The sequence below is a fragment of the Dasypus novemcinctus genome, chromosome 4 (genome assembly GCF_030445035.2).
Source record: "Dasypus novemcinctus isolate mDasNov1 chromosome 4, mDasNov1.1.hap2, whole genome shotgun sequence".
Classification (NCBI taxonomy): domain Eukaryota; kingdom Metazoa; phylum Chordata; class Mammalia; order Cingulata; family Dasypodidae; genus Dasypus; species Dasypus novemcinctus.
The window spans coordinates 9,989,851-10,012,029 of NC_080676.1; the positions used below are offsets into that span (position 1 = coordinate 9,989,851).

The 22,179-nt window shown below is 35.9% G+C and overlaps 1 protein-coding gene across 3 annotated transcripts in view; it reads left to right on the forward strand.

Moving 5' to 3' along the window:
• RASA2 (RAS p21 protein activator 2) overlaps positions 1–21,574 on the forward strand; it is a 136,630-nt gene extending 115,056 nt beyond the window's left edge. For 2 of the 3 annotated variants that reach the window (XM_058295088.2, XM_058295089.1), the window contains exons 20-24: positions 14,111–14,193; positions 15,282–15,490; positions 16,265–16,368; positions 16,699–16,888; positions 18,515–21,574. In XM_058295088.2, the coding sequence (XP_058151071.1) occupies positions 14,111–14,193; positions 15,282–15,490; positions 16,265–16,368; positions 16,699–16,888; positions 18,515–18,545 (617 nt within the window). In that variant the 3' untranslated portion in view covers positions 18,546–21,574. Of the gene's footprint in view, positions 1–14,110; positions 14,194–15,281; positions 15,491–16,264; positions 16,369–16,698; positions 16,889–17,210; positions 17,315–18,514 lie in introns of those variants that run through there. The other variant, XM_058295090.2, reaches the window with a different exon arrangement.
• The last annotated feature ends 605 nt before the right edge of the window (positions 21,575–22,179 follow it).

Here is a 22,179-nt window from a genome sequence, read left to right on the forward strand (position 1 = left end):
ATTCTGGACAGCAGAATCTTGGGCAGGGGCCTCCCGCAGTTATTCTGCTGCCACTGGCACTCACGTGGATTTCCAGTCAGGTTCCAGATCCATCTATTACTTTTATTTTACTCTTAAAGAGTTTACACCTTTAATTTAAAAGGGGTGCTGAAGGGAGACGATCTCTTTTCTGTAACTGCTTCCTGCTGGCCATGGGCTGTAGTCATTGCCTAATAAGGTGTAAAAACTCTTTAATTTATTCTAACTGGAGGAAGATGGATCTGGCATTCTGTACGAAGTTGGATGAAGTTTTCATATGGTTAATAAGATGTTCACTCTGAAAGAAACAAACTTAATTAAAAATTTGGAATACCCGTTTTTAAAAGAGGACACATTGGATTACAGAGATAGACAAGATTAGATGCCTATAAAGATGGCATTCCTTAAAAGCTGGTGGGAACAGCATATATATTCTTTTTTAAGTTATCCATCTTTAGAGAGAAATTGCAACAGACACTTAGCTTTGTCTGAAGACACATTCCAAGCTGTTCAATGATTGACACTCATTCGCTCTGTCAGATGCTCCTGGTGAACTGGCACTCCTTGGGCAACTGGCTTCACTCAGGATTAGAACACTAATTTGGAAATACTCTTAGTTTTCACCTGTGGGAGTGATCAGAACTACAGAATAAAGATTTTTACACCTTGGTTTTCATTGTACAATTTCTAGCAATTTTGACTTGTTCAATAGGTGACTCACCATCAGCAAGCAAGCCTCACTTTTGCTAACTGAGACTGGCTGAGACTGCCACCTTATTCTATAGACATGTTATTAACTGTTTAGAAAATGATTTTACCAGGAATTTAACATGTCTAATATACTTCTGCACTTGATCCAAAATAGAAAAGATAACATTTCAATTATTAGGCATATATTTAGTACAGGATAAAAGTACAGCACTTAATATTAACTAATGTATTACTTAATGCATAAGGATTCAGAGTTGCCATTATTAGTTTTGAGTTTCAGGTTTGTAATACTTTACATGTTATCTCTCCATGAGAGCAGGCCATAATGCCAATTGTGCTCAAGTTTTACTTACAGTCTCCTGGTATCATGGCTCCACTCAGCATGTTCTTCAACGCAGTGAGCAAGTTGCAGCATCCTTCCAGTATTCCAGAGATTTTCCAGTATTCTACTAGCCTGGTGCATAGTGCTCTCTGGCACCATGGAACAGTGCCAGTCTGGAGGCGATATCCATTGTACACTTGGCTGTACCGAGTCATTATTGGCTGCAGGAGCTTGAAACTGCAATATAGTTTCCATCAACTTCAGGAGCAGAACCAGAGACTGATATAGCACATATTTTTAATTGAGGGGTCAGTGACCAGCCTAGCCAATAACTCACATGGAGAGGCCACCTGTAATGTATACAAGGCCTGGTTCGAATGCACAAGAGTTTGACAATGTTAAAGTTTATTCCTTGTTTTATATATATCTTAAACAACTTAACGCAATACATATATCAAATGACTATTTACTTACACAATTTTACTATGAAGATAACAGTAGGTGCTTTACTTTAGTAATAGAGGAAAAATATTATTTTTCATTGTTAGAATGAAAACAATTTTTCCAATAGAATCAAGACAACTTTTTATTATCATTTACTTAAATGTGTATTTTGCAGTGGCCTTCAGACAGGTTTATTATCATGAAGTTATTTCTGCTACCAATACCAATCCAAGTTTCTTTAGTTAACAATGACTTCTACAACTAGAACTATTTAAACATTTTCAGTTTGGAAGATGTTTTACAAACTCTTTATAATTGACTATAACCGCATTGACTAGACACCTCATGTTTAAATAAACTTACTAAATTACAATTACCAATGAAAGAAATTTACTCTTTATTTAAGAGAGCATATCTACAATCTTTTCCCTTTAGCCTAATTTCACCAATGTGAACTTACAATTTTCACTTACAATTTTCATTACTGTAAAGATTTTGTACATATGTTAATTTAGTTTATAAATTAACTATGGGAGATTACACTCAAGTTAAATAAAATTGAAACCATAATAGTTTATGCAAGGAATGTTCTCTTTTTCCCTTACAGGAAGCTAAAAACTTCTTTTCTTTAAGTTATCAAAATTATTAAATTAAAAGCATACTGACTACCAGGTTTTAAAACACATTACACAATTACTTAATTTTTTTAAAAAATCATAACCTAGGAAAGATCTCCATAGTTTTTATGGACTTTCCTTTACTTACTGAAATTTGTTAATAGAGCCACTAATTACCTTATTTTGTTGGAAAGAAATCTTCTGGAAGAAAATAAGGCTCACCAGATTGTGGAGAAGAAAATAATTTATTCTCAGTCTTGCAAGAAGGGGCGCAGAGCCAGATATGGCTGGTGCCCCGAACAAAGAAAAATGACACAATTTATACCCCTAAGCCTAGCATGCAAGCTCTTCCTGTTTTTCTATAGATTGGATACTTCAGAAGTTACAGCTTATCTGAGATTTAACTTTCCCACGCAAAAGTTTGATTTAACTGCTTCTTCTATCACATTCCAACCATTTTAGTTTTTACCTGCTCCCCCCTTTTTCAAATAAGGAATAGAATTTAGTGCTGAAATGGCACCGACTTAGTTAGCTCCTTCTTGGGCATCCTTCCACTGCCCATAGGACTGGCCTAAACTGGTCTCCTCCACTGCGGTCCAACCCGGGAGTGGGAGACTGAGGCAGCAGGCCGCCGGGTTACATCAACATTTTTCTTCTGTGAAAATTAACCTAATCTTTGTTTTGTTTTTTTTTTTTTCCAATTTATGGCTGACAAAGGTTTAAACTGGGAAATTACCAGGCAAACTGATTCTTAATTCCCTAGCCTAGTAGATAGGTTTAATCTGCCACACCTAGTCTTGCCTTAAAAGCTCTTGCAAAGAGGAGGCCCTTTCCCAATTGTTTCCATAATCAGATTTCTATGACTTTTTCATCCTGCTTAGTTCAATTTGGGCTTTAAGAATATTTATAAATATAACTGCATATTTTTTAACAATTTGAGCAAATAGGCAGACATGAATAGTTTGACACAACAACATGACTTTAGTTACTTTAAACTTTTCAAAGACTTTTGAAACTCTTCTTAATTTGCACTATGACCATGCAGTTTACCACAAGAATTTTCTTTCTTACTTAATGGATTGTAATAACCAAAATGTTCTCAATGCCTTAGCACCATTGTTTTAGAACTTTATATTTTACCTTGAAATTAGCAGAATTTTGGATAAGCAACAAGATTAGTTTTATATATATTTACTGAGGCTATTTGAAGCCTCAGGGAGACAGACTGCTTTCTCTCATGAATTGCCACTCTTAGGAACACTGACCGTCAAGGCAGGAGACTTCTCCCCCTCCACCCCCCTTTGTCTTTGGAGATAATAAAACTCCAGTGGCCATTTAACCTTATTCTATCAGGCAGCAATTTATTTAGTTTACACTTGAATTCATGAGAGAAAGGGTTACTAATACCAGGAGAGGAGACAGTGATGTCCCAGCTCTTCTCAATTATGAAATAACCATAGGCAAAGGCAAAGGGTGAGGTTAGGCTTGAAGTAACCATAAACAAAGGAAAGGTTAGTGTAGAATTTACACTTAAATAATAGTTTCAGGCTAAATTCACCCAGCTATAATCTCAGTTATTGTCTTTCCACTGTTTTACAATATAAATGCATTTATAAATGATTTTAACTCTTAGTTACAGTTTTTATTAATTTTTTTAAAACCTATTAATTTTATAACACCTTTAAATACCTTTCATTCAACTTATAACATATTAAATGAACTTAACCATTACTTTAATTTTTCCTTTAAAGTGAAAGAATAAATCTCTTGCAGTTAGTTTGAAATAAAAGGCTACTTTTCAGGATTTGATTTCTAGAACATAAAATGTTCTTTTAAAAGAGGTAAGACTCTTCATCAAACACTGAGGATATGATGAGGTTAAAGCACAAGAAGCTATTGATAAATGATTTTCTTTATATATTGATCTTACTCAATTTAATCATAAAAATTTCTCTTTCACAAACCTTCTACACTTTCAGTATTCATTCAGGTTCTGTCCCACACTCTACTCTTTCCAATAATCAATCATTTTATCTTAGGACAAAATCATCTTCTGTTTCCTTAACAATAAAAACACACTCCATATATCCCACATACTAAGTTACCAGGCAAACGTCTTGCAACATATAATTGCCATTAATACTAACCAAGTTTGTTAAAATAATGAACTTTTCTTCACTTTAAATACTTAGTAGCATATAATACCAGAAACAGTTTTTTTTTTTTTGGAAGTAAGTTGGCAGGGGAGATTGGCTGCCGAATAAGTTTGTTATAAAATTGCCTTTTATTATTATTATTATCAATTCAGTTTTGTTAAATAATGACTTTCTGCAATTAGCCACTTAAATACCTTAAACAATGCTTTGTAAAACTTTTATATTTATACCCTTAACACAAATTTTACCTTCACAGAACATTCTCTTACTTAAGGTTACTACAATACCTTCTAAGAACCTGAGCAGAATGCAAACGTATTTTGGCTTTGACACCCTAAGGAGGGAACTTTACTGCATTTATTCTGATTCTGCTTTTCACCTCCTTCACTTCCCCCCCTTCCAGGCAGTCGGGTGCACAACAAACAGGAATGCGGCTTATGAATAGAAGGGTGGACTCACTGGAAAGGGGCAAGCCGCTCCCCCCTTTCCAGCTTTCAGCCAAAATGGGCAGACAGAACCTACTCAAATTTGGCAACTCTCCCAGGAACCCAGCCGCCCTGACTGGGACATTCCCAACAGACTTGGGTGCTTGGCGCGGACACAGATGGCCTCCAAGCCCCGGCAAAGGGCCAGACCAGAGACAAGACACCAGAACATGCACAAACATCTAGACTCCTCAGCTTTTGCCCCAGAATCATTTCACCCCCTTGCCAATGGCAAGGGAGGGCTCCAGCTCAGCTGTAATTCTACTTCATGTAAGGACACAACTCCAACACTAACATTGAGCTGACACAGACAGAAGCACAAAGGTCACTAATCTGACTCACAAGTTTATATATTTATTTTCACCACGGCTGCCCCCACAGCCATCACAAACCTCAGAACACTTAACATTTGGTATAAAGCAAATTCATTCACAAATTAGCACCATAACAAAAGATTTCAGCTAGACTTTTCCACTGTTTAAACTTTACACCCAGACCAAGCTCCACCAGAAAAGCCGATCCATTTTCCTGTAACCAAGTTTTGTTTTCCTTAATCTAGACCAATTTCCAGGATATTAGGACTCGAACCTATAAATACCCTTCCTATTGAAATCGAGACTCCACTCCTTTAGTGGATATAAGACCAGTACCAGATTCTAACATGCAGTTAGACAAACCCAAAACACCAGGGCTTTTCCCCGGTTTTCCTCCTTTTCCCAAGCCTAGAGAGAACGGCTTCCCCCCAGCCTTCTGGGGCTACTAGGGTTCTCTCGGGAGGTGATCAGCCTCCCCTTCCTAGCAATTAAAGCTAGGGCCTTCCAGACTCTGCTCACCCGGGGAGTCTTACCTTCTTCCATGTTCGGAGCTCTTTTTCGTTCCCAGAATCTTTCTCTTCAGACCTTCCATTGCCCCTTGATTTTGTCGGGAAGATTCTGGTGGAGCCCACATCTTTTCTGGATTAAATTTAATCCAGGGGCGCCCAGATTTGGGGTTCACCCGAGTCCTCCCGGCTTCCTCGGGGATTTGGAAGGGGCAGCAAAATGCTACCGTCTCTGGCCTTCATTTTTGTCCCTTCGTGGTCGCCATTAATGTTGTGGAATTTAAGAGAAGTTCAATTATTTGAGTATAGAGAGGCCAGGACTCAGGAATGATTTTGAGAAGGAAAAATGGTTTATTGACGGCCGGCCGGACTCGGGAGCTTTCAGTTTGAATCCCGAGCCCCGAACAAGATTTTCAAACGTCTTTTATACAGAGAGGAAAGGCCAAATCGTCCCTTTGTTTCAGTTCTCAATAGGCTTCAATTAGCATATATCTCTTCCACATCTTAGGTAAGCTTTTAGCAAGGACTCCAGACATTTTAGATAAGCCTTGGTTTTTGCATTTCCCCTAAATACTTAAAGTTTATAGCCCTTGCTTTGTTAAACATTTCCTGGGACTGGAGCCTGCTGGTCCCTAAGAGCAGGACTGCAGCCTCTTACCGTTTCACACCCACAAGTCAAACAACTTAGTTATCTCTGAAGAGACAAAGAGCCTTCCACCCATAGCCCACATCAAGATAAATGAAAGCTAAGAGACTCAGTTGCATTCAGGCCTGCACTATAAGAAATAGTAAAGGAATATTTCCAGACTAAAAGGAAATATCACCACCACATGAAAATTCAGAGTTACAGAAAGTAATGAAGAACACTGGAAATGGTAATATATGGATAAATGTAAGAGAGTATCTTTATTCTCTTCTCTCAGTTTCTTTAAAAAGTAGTTAACTGTGTAATGCAAAATTCACAACATTTTATTCTAGATATTTTAATGTATATAGATGTAAAAGAATAACTCTTTTAAGTAGACCATGATGAGCTAAAGCTATATATTTTAATACAACCAAAACTTTAAAAAGGGGTATGGGTAACCCATCTCTCATCCCATAAAATTTTAAAAAATTTAAATATAGAAAAGAAAACAGAGGAACAAAAAAACAGAGCAAATAGAAAACAGATTTTTAAAATGATAGCTTAAACCCAACCACATGAGTAATTACAATAAATGGAAATGGACTATATTATGTTTAAGAGTCAGGGATAATCAGACTAAATAATAAAGCAAGGTTTGATTATATACTTTCTACAATACATGTACTTGAAATATAAAAGCACAGATAGGTTGAAAGTAATTGGGTAGAGAGAGATGATGTAAACAGTACTAGCAATTCCAGACAAAGGAGACTTCAAGTTTTACCAAATACAGAGTGTCACTTTTTGCAGTGATAAAGGGGCATTCTTGAAGAAGATAAGCAACAGTCCTAAGTGTGTATATTCCTAGTAACAGGACGAAAAACTGAGAAACATTAAAGGAAAAATAAACATCTACATTCATAGTTGAATATCTTAATAGTCTTTTCAGTAATTGATAGAAGAACTAGGCAAAAACCAGTTAGAATAGAGACGTTCAGAACAACATTATCCATTACCTTGACCTAATTTATATTTTGAACACTATACCAGATAGCTGCAGAATATACATTCTTTTTAAATGCAAATGGAATATTCACCAAGTAGACCTTATACTGTGCCATAAGTCTCAATATCAAAAGGTTGATGTTTTACAGACTTGGTTCTTTAATTACAAAGAATTAGTAATATCTGGGAAAAAATAAATGTCTGGGAACTTAAATATTCCACACTTATAAATAACTGATGGCTCAAAGTAGAATTCACAGTGAAATTAGAAATTATTTTAAACTAATAATAATGAAAATCCAACAAGCATATCAAAGTCTGTGGATATACTTAAAGGGAACGTAATCACTTTAAATGTTTATATTAGGAAATATTTGAGCTCTTGGGTAAGACAAAGATTATTTAGATATGATACCAGAAACAGTCTATAAAGAAAAAAATGATAAATTGGACCTCATAAAAATTCAAGACATATGTACTTCAAAAGACACCACTAAGATCTGTTTCTTCTAGTTTACCAAGATGACAATGTAAGGTGCTCTAGGGTTCCTTTCCCCCACAGAATCTCTGAAAACTAGCAAAAAGTAGCAGAGCCATCTTCCTCAAAACTCTGGGAAAAAAACAAAGAGTTGCAGTAACTGGGTGAGTGCCAAATCAAGAAAACATAGCTTTACACAGTAGGGGAAGCTCTTGGCACCCTTACTGACCTCTTACCACCCTCTTCCTGGCATGGTATAGAATCAGCCTGCACTCCCATTGTGGGTTCCTGATCCTGTTCTGTAGGAGCAGAATAACATGAAATAACAAAGTGGGATGCATATGTATCAGTACCAGTCTGTTGGCAGCCTGAAAGATTGAACCAGGGAACTTCTCTCTGGCTCACCCTCCCAAAACTTGCCCTGCAGGCAGAAGAAGCTTATGGATAGCAAAAGCACTGTAAGAAACTGGTCAGAGTGGCCTGAGGGAAAGAATTAACTGCTTTAAGTCATGCAAAAGAGGACCCTGGAGGGGAGGAAGTTTATTTCATAGGAAGTTAGAAGGGGCATTTGTATTTTTGCAAAGAAGGGAGTTTCTTTCTGTCTTGAGCAAGCACAAGCCCAGGACAAGATACAGGCTCAAGAAAGAGGCAGAGGACCTTATACCTCACATAAGCCTCAGGCTGATTTTCTTGATAGTAGAGCTAAACTCTGAAGGAGAATACCAGCCAATACAATCAGTTTGCAAAGGCTATGAAATGTGTTTTACATTGTCTTGTTTCTTTTTATTAGCTCTTATCACTCAAGGAAATCTCTGACATATCACTATCTGTATACAAATTCAAGGTACAGACAGCTGAGGGACTCAAGTCCAGACTTAAGACTTTAAAATATTAATATATACACTGTGCAACAGAAGATTACAAGACAAAGAAATAGGAAAGGATGGCACATCCACAGGAACAAGATAAAAATCCAGAAACCATCAATGATGAATACCAGACTTTGGACATACTGGGCAAAAACTTTTAAAAAAACAATTCTCAGTATGCTCAAGGAATAAAGGAAAATACAGAGAAAGAACTAAAGGATTATCAGGAAAACAATGAGTGAATAATATGAGAATGTCAATATAGAGACAGGAATTTAAAAAAGGAAACAGGAGTTTACAACCATAGTAACTGAAATAATAAATACTGTAGAAAGTTTCAACAGCATATTGGACCTGGGACAAGAATCAGTGAACTTGAAGACAAAACAACTGAAGTGATTTAGAGTAAGGAACAAAAAGAAAAAAGTAAACAGAGCCTAAGAGACGTGTGAGGCAAAATCAAGTATTACAATATATGCATTATGGGACCCCCAGAAAGAGGAGAGAAAGTATAAAGACTTTTCACAGAAATAATGGCAGAAAACTTACCAACTTTAGGAAAAGACATAAAATGCATATTCAAGAAGTCCAACTAACCAAACAGGATATATCCAAAAAGAACCATATCCAGGCCTGTAGCAGTCAGATTGCCAAATGCTAAGGAAAATGAGAGAGTTCTGAAAGGGAGTAAAGCTATGTGTTATGTACAAAGGAGTCGCAATAAGATTAAGCTTATTTTATCAGCAGAAGCCATGAAGGCAAGAAGGCAGTGGATGAAATATTTAAAGGGCAGAGAGAAAACAAATGTCAACCAAGAACTTTGTATCTGGTGATACTGTGTCAAAACTGAGGGAAAAATTAAGATATTTCTAGATAAACAAAAGCTGACAGAGTTCATCACCACTAGATCTGCCATATAAGCAAGACTAAAGGGAGTTTATCAGACTGAAAGGAAATGATACTAGACAGTGAATCTAAGTGGCATAAAGAAAGAAAGACCTCTGGTAAGGATAAATATCTGGATAACTATATTATTATACAGTACTATTGGGTTTTTTTTGTTTTTTTCTTCTTACAGGTTCTAAAATACAATATATAGTATTTTATGATAAATCTGTGGTTTGGGGCATACAATGTATACAGATGTAATTGGTAACAAGTACCACAAAAAGGGTGGGAGACGGAGGGATATAAGAAACGTGCACATGTATGTTATTGAAGTAATATTGGTATCAAGTCAACCGTGATAGTTAAACATTTAGGATGTTAAATTTAAGCTCCATGGTAAGCACAAAGAGGATACGTGAATCACATATAAAGAAAGAGGAGAAGGGCCTCAAAATGATCCACTAACAAAAATCAGATAAATATGAAAATATTAACGAAAGAATTGAGGGACAAAAAGAAAGTCCTACATTATCAGTAGTTACTTTAAATGTAAGTGGATTAGGGAAGTAGGTGTGGCTCAAGTGATTGCGCTTCCGTCTACCATAGGGGAGGACTCGGTTTGATCCCCAGGACCTCCTAGTAAAGGGATGCCCACATGGCAAGCCGTGCAGCAAGATGACAACACAACAAAAAAGAGAGACGGGGAGAGTTAAGGCGAGATGCAACAGAAACCAGGAACTTAGGTGGCACAAGTGACAGGGAACCTCTCCACATCGAAGGTCCCCAGGACCAAATTCCAGTGAATCCTAGATGAGAAAACGAGAAGAGAAGACAAAAAAAAAAGAGAGAGAGAGAAATAGACACAGAATATCACACAGTGAATGGACACAGACAGCAAAAACAGCAGGGTGGCAGGGAGGAGGGAGAAAAAAATGTAAATGGATTAGTCTCTAGTCAAAAGGCAGAGATTGGCAGAATGAATGAATAAAAGATCATGACTCAACCATATTCTCTTACAAGAGACTTGCCTTAAACTCAAAGACAAAAGTAGGTTGCAAGTGTAAGAATGGAAGAAAGATATACTTTGCAAATAGTAGCTGAAAGAGAGCTGGGGTGTCAGATAAAATGGACTAAGTCAAAAACTACTACAAGGGAAGAAAGGTCACTATATACTGACAAAAGAGGTAAATTAATAAGAATACATATTAATATGTATTAATAGCAATTATAAATATATATGCACCTAATGGCAGAGCCTCAAAATATATGAAGTACAGATTCTGATGGATGAGAAGGAAGAAATAGATAGTTTGACATTAATAGTAGGAGACTTCAATGTACTACTTTCAATAATGGATAGAACCTCTAGATAGGAGATCAATAAGGAAATAGAGAAATTGAATGATACTGTGAACCACCTAAACATAACAAATATATAGGACACTTCACTCAATTGTAGAAGTACATATTCTTCTCTCGTGCATATGGATCATTCTCCAGGATAGACCATATATAGGCACCAAAAAAGTCATAATCAAAAGATGTTGAGATCATGATGTATGTTCTCCAACCACAATGGAATGAAAGAAGCTATAAAACAATAACAGAGCTCCAATAATGATTGAAATGATGAATGCACAACTCTGATTATACCAAATACCATTGATTGATGTACATAGTAGCATTATTTATAGTAGTCAGAAAATTGGAATCAATACAAGTATCCATCAGCTGGTGAATGGGTAGATAAAATGTGGCGTATCCATACAAAGGAATTCTGTCAACCAGAAAAAGGAATGAACTGACACATGATGTGTCATGGATGAACCTCAGAATGTGCCAAGTGAAAGAAACCAGACCCTGAAACCACATGATTCTACTTATATGAAATCTCCAGAAATGGAAAGTTTTAGAGACAGAGAGTAGATTCATGGTTACCTGAGGCTGGGAGCATGAGGTATCTTATGGGAGAAATATAAGTGTTCCAAAACTGATTAATTGTGATGGTGGGTACTACTTGGTAACATTACAAAAAAAATACTGAATTTTACACTTGAAATAGATGAATTTTTTATAGTGAAAATATAAATGTACTTGAATAAAGATATTTTTAAAAAAATAAAATAGTAAATATATAAGCTTTGAATTTAAGAAACTGAAAAAGAAAAGTTGGACATGAAATAAATTGTAGGAAAGTAAAAGTAAATATAACAGTAACAATGAAATAGATAGCAGACAAACTAATAGTGGAAATCAACAAAGCCAAAAGCTTTAATAAAATTTAATAAAATAAAATTCAGAAACCCCTAGCAATACCAAACAAAGAGGAAACAGAAAACACAAGGATTTTATAAGATAAAATAACAACAAATTAAGTTTATCAATATGTGTAAAGAATGAGACATCATGACCAAGAGGGGTTTGTCCCAAGAAAGCAAAATTGGTTTAACATTTGAAAATTAAAGCAACATCGTTCATCATATTAACAGAATAAAGGAGGAAAGTCATCTCTTCCACTTTTGACAAGTGTTTGACAAAAATAACATCTGATTTTTAGAAAAAACTCTTAGTAAACAAAGTCTAGAAGGTAATGTCCTTAATCTTTCTGATCACAGGCATATATTTAAAAACCTGCACTAATACATCTAAGACTGGGAAGAAAGTAAGGGTTATCCACTTAGATCAGTTCTGTTCAGCACTGTACTGGAAGTTGTACCCAATGCAATAAGATGAGCAAAAGAAATCTAAAAGGCAATTCATTGTACCCCTGATTTCTTTATATGTTACTCTCACCTATGTCTTTCCTTCAGAGTGCTGGTTTTCCTCATCTACTTGGTGACTTTTTGGTGATCTGTTCAGCTTTGTGTTTTAGAACCCCTTTTCATTTGTTCTTGAGTGTTCAGTAGTTTACCTCCAATGATGTGATGGAGGTACAGGACAGCTGCTGAGGGGCAGGGGTGCTCGTCTTTTGGAGTAGACACTCTCCTCTCCTGAGGGTCAGTAGCTACCCAGGATATTGCACTGCTCTACAGCCCAGCACATGTTTTAACTGCTTAAGCCTGTGCACGTATAACAGTTGCTCACCGCTTAGCACAAGCCAGAGAGGGGTAGAGGCTTATTGTCCTGCTGTTGCAAATGTAGCTCACTGATTATCATCCTGATGTACGTCTGAATACCCACCCTGCCCCCTGCCCCCACCTGTCTGTGTCCACTTATTCTGGCTTAAGCTGTCCTCTAACCACTCCTACTTCTGCAGAAGTCTTCTCTTATATGTGCCTCGTGCTGTGGCTTCCTTCAGTTTACTCTCTCCCCATCCCCAATAAATTTGATCTTGTCTATTTCTAGGAGACTGCTGATGGTCTTTTCTTACATTCCCATGCATTTATGATTTATATTTGTTGAATTTAAATGCCATTTCTTCAGCAAATTTCTACTAACCACCCAATTTTAAAGTAACAACCAAATTATTTTCTGTCATATCCCCCCCAGTTTATTTTCATTGTAGCACTCATTGCTAATACTTATTTGTCTCTTCTTGGTCTTTCCTGACCTAAATGCAAACTCTATTAAGGATTCGTATATTTTGACTGCTTTATCCCAGGTGCTTAGAATAGTGCCTCTTTTATAGTAGATATTCAATATATGACAGTTGGACTAAGTATCTTTTTTTAAATGTGAATATCATATCTACTTGCATTTCACAAAGTTTAGATTTCCCCCAGGAACCAGTAGCAAATACTCTATGTTAACCTTTCTGTTCAAGACAGAAAACCTTTGTTAATCAAATAGTTGTCTGCCAAAAAACTTTACAATAATCCATCAGTTAATGTAAAATGTAAAAGTGTTCACTTCCAGCTCTTCAGTCCACATGTTGTTAAAGCAAAGCTTGGTCAGGAAAAAAAAATTGCAAAGCTTTGGTTTTCTAGAACGATGTTGCAAAATGACTGGAAGAGGCCAAAATTATATTTGCTTACAATTTCTATGACTATACAATATACAATCTATTTGCAGGCAAATTAAGTTGAAATGCATCATATCATGTCATACTATGGAGCTGCTTTAGCAAACTCAGATTTCCTTAACCAAATTTCAAACTCTTAAATTAGGCCAAGGTAATAAGATAGTCACCTTCGTCCCTACATCTCTTAGAGTAAATTTGTTGACCAGCTAATTTGGGTTAGTGATGAATAGTTTTTCAATTTAAAAACACTGTTTTGAGGGTTAATCCCTTACATAAACATTAGGTTGGGGGAAGGAAAAAAGCAGAAAGAAACACATACTTTCAGACTCACTGCTCATATAGTTATAACTCTATGGAAGAAAGTTCCATGTCTCAGCAAGTTTTGAGTAGGTCTCTATGCTAAGTGTATTTTTCAGTCTCCCCAATTAGTGTTACATAAATCTGTGGCATTCTTATTTTCTACATAGAGATCAAATTTATTCCCACACATTTGCTTGAAAATCTTTCATTTTTACATTGAAAGAACTAAAGAGGAAGTCACTTTATAGAAGTGAATCAAAATTCAGCTCTTCTATAAAACAAATATTTGGAAATTTACTGTATACTATTTATACTCCCACCATCAAGAGTGTAAGTGTAAACCTTACAGATATAATCTTTATAATTCTAATGGAAAATTTTAAGTTTTCTCCTTCTTTAATTACTTAGGGAAAGATGCTATTTATACAATTCCAGTAAAAAACATTCTTGCTGTGGAAAAACTGGAAGAGAGTTCTTTCAACAAGAAAAATGTAAGTTACATAAATATTTAAAGTTTTTAACTGCATGTTTATTACTTAGCAGTTGAAAATTTTCAAGAAGTTATTTTAATATTTACCTTTAATTGTTAACAGTTTATTAATTGCTGTCTAAAACAGTCTTAAAATTGCCCATTATTGTCAATGTCTTATATAGTCTGCCTAGCCTATTAAAAGTACTTTTCTTTTTTTTTTTTTTTTAAAAGATTTCTTTATTTCATTTCTCTCCCCTTCCCCCTCCCCAGTTGTCTGTTCCCTGCGTCTATTTGCTGCGTGTTCTTCTTTGTCCGCTTCTGTTGTTGTCAGCGGCACGGGAATCTGTTTCTTTCTGTTGCGTCATCTTGTTGTGTCAACTCTCCATGTGTGCGGCGCCATTCCTGAGCAGGCTACACTTTCTTTCGCGCTGGGCGGCTCTCCTTACGGGGCGCACTCCTTGCGCGTGGGGCTCCCCTGCGTGGCGGACACCCTTGCGTGGCACAGCACTCCTTGCGCCCATCAGCACTGCACATGGGCCAGCTCCACACGGGTCAAGGAGGTCCAGGGTTTGAACCTTGGACCTCCCATGTGGTAGACGAATGCCCTAACCACTGGGCCAAGTCCGCTTCCCAAAAGTACTTTTTTTAATACTTCCCTGTTATGAAATTTCTCAACTTGACATTCAAGTCTCTAAATAATATAGCCAATCTGTGTGTCCAACCTGATCTGCTACCAATTAGTACGTGCCATACACCTACGCCAACCAAGTTGATTTCCATGTTCCTAAGTATTTTTCCTGCTGCTTTGTCTTTACTTGTACTTTTTCCTCCATCTGAAATCCCCTCCTTTTATTTCTATTTATATGATAGTCCATTTCTTCGGGCATATATGACTTCTATAAAATATGTTCTGTCATACTGCTCAGTACCATGTGACTCAGTATTGTCCTTTGGACTAACTTGCTTGAAGAGTAACAGTTCACGAGATACCTTAGCATCAATTCTTTAGCCAAATGAACTAAATTTCTATTATATACTTTTTTTCTGTTTTCTGTGTGTTGGTTTTTAGACTCTGACACTAACTTTTTATCTTAATTGCCTATGAAGATGTTCCAAGTAATACATACGGAGAAACCCCTCTATGTCCAAGCAAATAATTGTGTAGAAGCTAATGAATGGATAGATGTGCTCTGCAGGGTGAGCCGATGTAACCAAAACAGGCTTAGTTTTTATCATCCTTCTGTCTACCTGAACGGAAGCTGGCTCTGCTGTCAGGAGACTAGTGAAAGCACTCTCGGCTGCAAGCCATGTACTGCGTAAGTGTTTGTCTAATTTAAAAAGACAATGTTTTAAAATGTGTTATATCCATACAATGACTTAGTATTTGGTCACCAAAAGGAATGAAATACTGATACATGCTACAACATGGATGAACATTGAAAACAAGACACAAAGGCCATATATTGCATGATTATATGTATATGTGAAGTGTCTCGAATAGGTGAATTCATAGAGGTAGAAAGTAGATTAGTGGTTGTCAGGAACTAGGGAGAGGAAGGAATGTTGAGTGAATGCTAATAGGTATAGAGTTGTTTCTTTTCAGGGTGATGAAAATATTCTGAAATTAGTGGGTTCACAAGTCTTTGTATGTACTAAAACCACTGAGTTTTTACTTTGTAAGACTGAATTTGACAACTTCTGAATTATATCTCAATGAAGTTATTTAAAAGAAAAAGGTATTGTTAAAATGAATGCGCCAAGCTGAACAAGATGTCAAGGGAGAATGACTTAGCACTCTTTAATTGCATGAAGCAACCACTGTAGCCCAACAGACTTAAGTAATCATATATTGCTTTTATTATGAAGCATAGATTATGAAAATTATTTTACTTTAGAATTTGTCCTTTATGGTTAGTCACACAACCACCAAACCTCCCTTAGCCCCATTTTATTTTACTATTAAACGAGACTAGATTTCTGAGGTTCTGTCTATAAAATTCCATTATTCTATTTTTAGTTTTAAACCATCAAAAATCTTTGATATGTTAAAGTGAAAATTTTCCAATGTCTTTAATTTCATCTTACCATAGAGGTGTCCCTGCAGATATCCAAATAGATATTGATGAAGACAGAGAAACGGAAAGAATGTATTCCCTTTTTACCCACAGTATGCTTAAGCTGCAGAAGATGGAAGGTAAGTATGTAATTAATCTATTTTTACATAATAATGTTCCTCATTACCAATACCTGAAGTATTGCTTTGGCATTATCGAAAAGTTTAAAGTGCTCATGAATTTGGCAAAACATTACTTATGTGAAAATTTTTCATAGCTACTCATGAAGTAAAAATAGTGTTTTACATAAACGTGCTGAACCTAATTAATAAAATGCATGTATTTTGGTTAACTGTGCATTGTCAGGGGAAATTTTCCCAGCTTGGGACCCTTGAAAAATTCTTATTTACAATACTAATTACATTTGTGGAATTCCCCTGTCTAATCAGAGATTTTGTGGCTACTTGCAGAGGCTTGTGGAACTATCGCAGTCTATCAAGGACCACAGAAAGAGCCTGATGATTATTCTAACTTTGTAATTGAGGATTCTGTAACAACCTTTAAGACAATTCAGCAAATAAAAAGCATCATAGAAAAACTGGGTGAGCCTCATGAAAAGTATAGAAAGAAAAGATCAAGTAGTGCAAAATATGGAAGCAAGTAAGTATTTTCTTTTTAAATGCCTTAAACATAGTTTTAAACATGTGTGGGGTTGCCGCTGCTGCCTGTCCTCACACCTGAACTGCCTGCCTCTTCTTTTTTTCATCTTTCAAGACCCGGCTCAGAACCTCCTCTTATGCAAGAACTTCTCTGGCCACTCGAACTCTTAGCGAGCGGTCTCTTTCAGTTGTGGTATCATTTCATTGCATTGGTGCTGTGCATTATCACTACTTCTAATGTTGTGTTTCATTGGAATTCATTCCTTGAATACATAGGTAACTTTTTGGTTTTGTTTTTACTGATCTTCATCCTTCTTTCACAGTGCCTTATAAAAATACCGGAAAAAAAATCAGTTGTGAAAATGCCAGCAGTATTTTCTAGTTCACTCTTTGGATTTACCTCAGATGTAGAGAGAGACTACGGTGGATAACAGCAGCAAGAGCTGCCATGTACTGGGAGCTTACTGCATCACAGGGCACTGTGCATAGTAGTTCACATCTCTGTACGTAGAGTGCTTCTAGCAAGAAAACCCCAGTTGTAGTTGAAATTAAAGGAAATTTAAAAATCTCATAAGTCAAGTTTAAACTACTAGGGTTGGTTAATTCAGCAGCTGAACATCGTTGTCAGTGACCATCCTTTCACTTAGCCATCCTTAGCAAGATGACTTCTGTCTTCCTCAGGCTTCTCCCTCTTGGTCCCATATGGGCGATAGTAGTTCAGAGCCTTGCATTTTTATATGGTAGTAGATAGAGGCAGGAAAAGATCTCCTTTTTAAAAAAGAAGGAACCTTGTTCAAAATTGCTCTCAGCCTTCCCCAAAACACGGGACTGCACAAGTAGAACAAAATCAGTGTTCTGTATAAAAGAAGAGGATAGAGAGGGGATAATTGTTGGGCGGGCAAATAACAGTGTTTACCTCAGTGTGTGTGTTACTTCATTGATCCCTACAGCAGCCCTACATGTTTGTATCCTCATTTTACACCTGGAGAGACAAACTTGGGGAAGTTCATGCCTTGTCCAAGGTCACAGCTCACTTAGTGAGGGGACTCTGAATCCTGGCCCTATAACTTTAAATATTATTTGAAAACACTGTAGATCAGTAATTGTATCACTGACATATGAACAATAAAAATTAGTTAGATACAAATTTCTTTTCCCTGGATAGAAAACTCAGTACCTTAGAAAAGTTATTGTAAGCATCATAGTCCCATCCTCTTAGTCACTAAAATTGATTCCCTTCCAGCAGTCATTTTCTTGGAGCCTAAGGAAGTTTCCATGTGAGATCCCAGCCAATGCCTGACATACCCTCTACCCTATGTAAACACATTGTACTCCTTTCCAGCCTTTTTTTTCCCTAGTAAAAAAATATCAACCTCGGAATTACTTGTTTTTTTTATTTTCCTTGTACCAGAATGTAAGCTTTGTGAGGACTAACTTGTTCACTACTGTATCCCTACCTCTAGAACTGTGCCTGGCATTTAATAGGTAGTCAATAAATACTTGCTAAATAATGAATCAAGGCATGGCATGAGAGATTATCGGGGAAAATTATAAATACTTAATGTGGATACTATATTTCTTTTTAAAACCTTATTTAACTTAAAATGATTCTTTCATTGTTTTCTAGGGAAAATCCAATTGTTGGGAAAACATTTTAGAGTTTGACCAATTGATTCAGAAGAACTGGAAAATACTATTTTTGTTGGAGTTTTTAAAATTCATCACATTTTGTCCATAGTATTTAATAATGAACATTGGCTTCAGGGTCACTTGTTTTGTTCATATTGTATTTAATATTTAATAATTGAAATTAACTGTTTGGGAATCTTGATACTGATGTATTACTAGAGAATTTGAAACCCAAGATTTCCTTCATATATTATGTGTCCAAAGCCATGTTTCTGCAACTTGTTCTTAATAGAAAGAATCTTCAAAAAGAAGATGCTAAAGAAGCTTTGTAACAAAGGGAGAATTCCTCCATAGCAAGACACCATCTCCTTGTAACACTCCGTGTTGTGGACTTATTTTCTCCACCATTAGTGCCTGCTCTATACTGCCAACATTGCGTTTTATTAGAAAATTCCAATCCATGACAACTCAGAGCTTTACATTTAGTTCATCTAGACCCACCCTCTTTAAAAAAGAAAAACAAGAATTTTCTTTCAGTCCATTAATCATTATAAGTTACGGTAGGAACAGTGACAGAAACTTTAGAATAAACTGCTAGAGTATCCTCAAAAGTTGGTAGATGTGCAAACAGAACTCAGATAGGAAGAATCAGGGAATATGTGCTGTTGCATGCATCTTGTTTACATTTGAGTTGAGCAGTGGCAGATGAACTAAAATGAGACCACTAAATTTTTTCCATTGTTTTTGATATCAGGTACTCATTTTCTTAACTTGAGAGTTCAAGTTAACTTGACTTCTAAGGACATGTCTTCTGAAAAAGAAAAGTAAACAATGAAAGTAGGTGGTAGGAAAAATCACTTGACTTCACCTGCTATTTCATGTTATAATAAGGGTCTCTGTTAAGGACACCCTCCTCATAGTGTTAGGTTGTTATCTAACTCAAGACAGTCACTCGGCGCACTTTAAAAATCTGGACTGGCCAGATTATACTTTAGATACTCTGTAGTGTCTAATCTTTATGATCAGTTCAATGATCAATGTTTAAGTCTAAAAATAATACTTCCCTGAAAATGTTTATCTTTCATTGCTATTTCCTTATTGCCTGCTAGCCAAATGGAATTTGGCCAGCAACTGTTTGAATCCTTTTTCCCCCCTAATAATTTACTTTTATCCTGAAACCGTAACTGTAAATAAGCAGTCGAAGCAAGTTGCCACCTTGGGTTAAGAGTGATACACTTTGCTTCATCAGTATTAGAAACCATGGTACTTGTTTTGTCTTTTTTAATTCAAAATATTTTCTAAATGTGGTACTGATCCTGGAGTATTTACACGTTTGTTTAAAACTGTGACTTAATAATGTAAGTCTAGCTAGTAATGCTTTTTTGTTGTTGTTTCCCTGAGATAAGCTATATTTCAAGATACACTTTGGCAATTATGTTATTGGTAGATAATTGTTTTTAAATTATATTGTTATTAGCTAATTATTTTTGAAGACCACTTGGCACACAAAGTTTTTCCATAAATGATAATAATTGAGCAATGTATTACTTTAAATGATTCATAAAAATCAATTGGTTATATTTAAGAATCAGTACTAGTCTGCATTATGGTTGGTTATTACCCCTGGTCCATTTTAAAGACAGGCTTGAAAAAGTCCTTTAAATTTTATGAACTTGTAGAGTCTGTAAACTTTACTGATTTACAAATGGAAAGATTTTAACTAATAAATTTCTAATTCTTGGATTTCATTCAGATTAAAATTTCCTTTTTATAGTCTGTGACATATTCTGTCTAAAAAGGAAATGTGATCATGTTGGCTACCACTCATTGCTCTTTAGTGGCTTTTAGTCCTCTGCTGTTTTGTTAAGGCAAAAATAATCTTCCAATATATCTAATATCTAACCCTCAATTACGATGGTTAAGATCACAGCATTATGACAGGGACTAAGGCCATGTGTATACGTAACTCTGGATCTGAAGGCAAGAGTTTAGGGTCTAGTTATCTTCTTCACGTGACACATTGAAACAGCCAGTTTGACTGGAATTAACCAGCATGGCACAGTCTAAAAAGTAATGTGAAGTTGTTTTTCTTTGAACATCTTCTGAAATGAGACTACGTCAGTAGGCTCAGAAGATGATAGCCAAGGTACTTGCTTCCAGGGCCTCGTTCCTCGGTGGTTACTCCTGGGTACTTTGGTTTTTACTACCTGACCTGCTTTTTATACATTTTCCTCACTTGAAAAAATACATGGCAGCTCATTTTACCCCAAAAAACCCCAAGAAGGAAAGAAAAGGATGATATAGGGAAACTCTTGCCATTAATGCCAGTTCTGGTTCTTAGTTTTACCATTTCCGTCATTTGAAAATGTGGCAATCTATTGCTTGTTTTGCTGCTGCTTGTTTTGTTTAGCTGTGCTTTTAAATATTATTTTAATAAGAGAATGGGCAATAACAAAGATTTTTACTCCCAGGAATAAAATTTTATCAAGTTGAACTATTTTATTTGCCAAAGAAATATGTTTTTCATAGCACGGGTAATGGTTAAGTGTCAAAATTAGACTTATTTTATTATACAAAAGGAGTTGACAAATGATATGGCTTTTGTTTCTGTTTCTGAAGCCTAATTTGATTCATATATCAGAAAAGCTCATTTATGCCAAGTTTTGGGGGGAAAAATTTTTTTAAGTGAAAGCACCTTTAATTTGCTCTAACAGTACATTCTATAAAGACAGAGTTCTACAAAGCCTTTTAGATATCCCTACAGTATATGAAAAGTACAGGACTCATTCTAAAATTACCAGTATAGATTGATACTATTTGCTTTCATTTTTGACTAACTTAGAAATTAATATGTTGCTAGTAAATATTGGTTTTTACAGTGTCCAGTTTGAAAATGCAAGTTATCAAAACTTAATGTAGTGAATTTGTGTAACTTTGTTGTATTGTTGAGAATGTATTTTTATTTAAATTTTATTTTCTTATCAAGAGTATTATAAAAATTAAAGACTTTTGTAACTGTTGCTTGAAAATAACTCAAATAAATTACAAAAAACCTGTCCATTCTTTGAGACTTTACTTTCTTACCAATTAAGGAATTTCTTCAAAAAGTTTTTTAAAATATTAACTTTGCCTATTATATTGTAAGAGAATAGTGGTAATAAAACAGCTCCAATTTTGTGTGATCTGTATATCTTTTTTAAAAAAAGCTTCTGCATAGGGAGCAGTTGTAATTCAGTGGTTGAGTACCTGCTTCACATGTATGGCATCCTGGGTTCAATCTACAGTACCTCCTAAAAAATATCTGAAAAACAAAACAAGCAAAGCCAGCAATATGTAAAGACAAGCCAAAGAAGGGCGGGGGCACGGGACACACCTCTGATAACCGGAAGGAAGCAGTCTAGAAAGGGCTCAGTGTTCTTCTGCACTGAACTCAGTTTTTGATGGACTGTGACCCTTGTTCATTCATTCATTTGACAGACTTGTACTGAGGGCCTAAAGTGTGCAGGCACCATGCACACTCCCCTGTCATTCCCTAGAACCCACGCATATCTGGTAGGCAGAAGTATATTCTTCTCTTAGCTAGGTAAACAATTTATAGAGCTAAGGTTTTCCGCCTATGACTTTTTGAAGAATCCCACCTTCCACTGTTCTCAAAAAAATAAC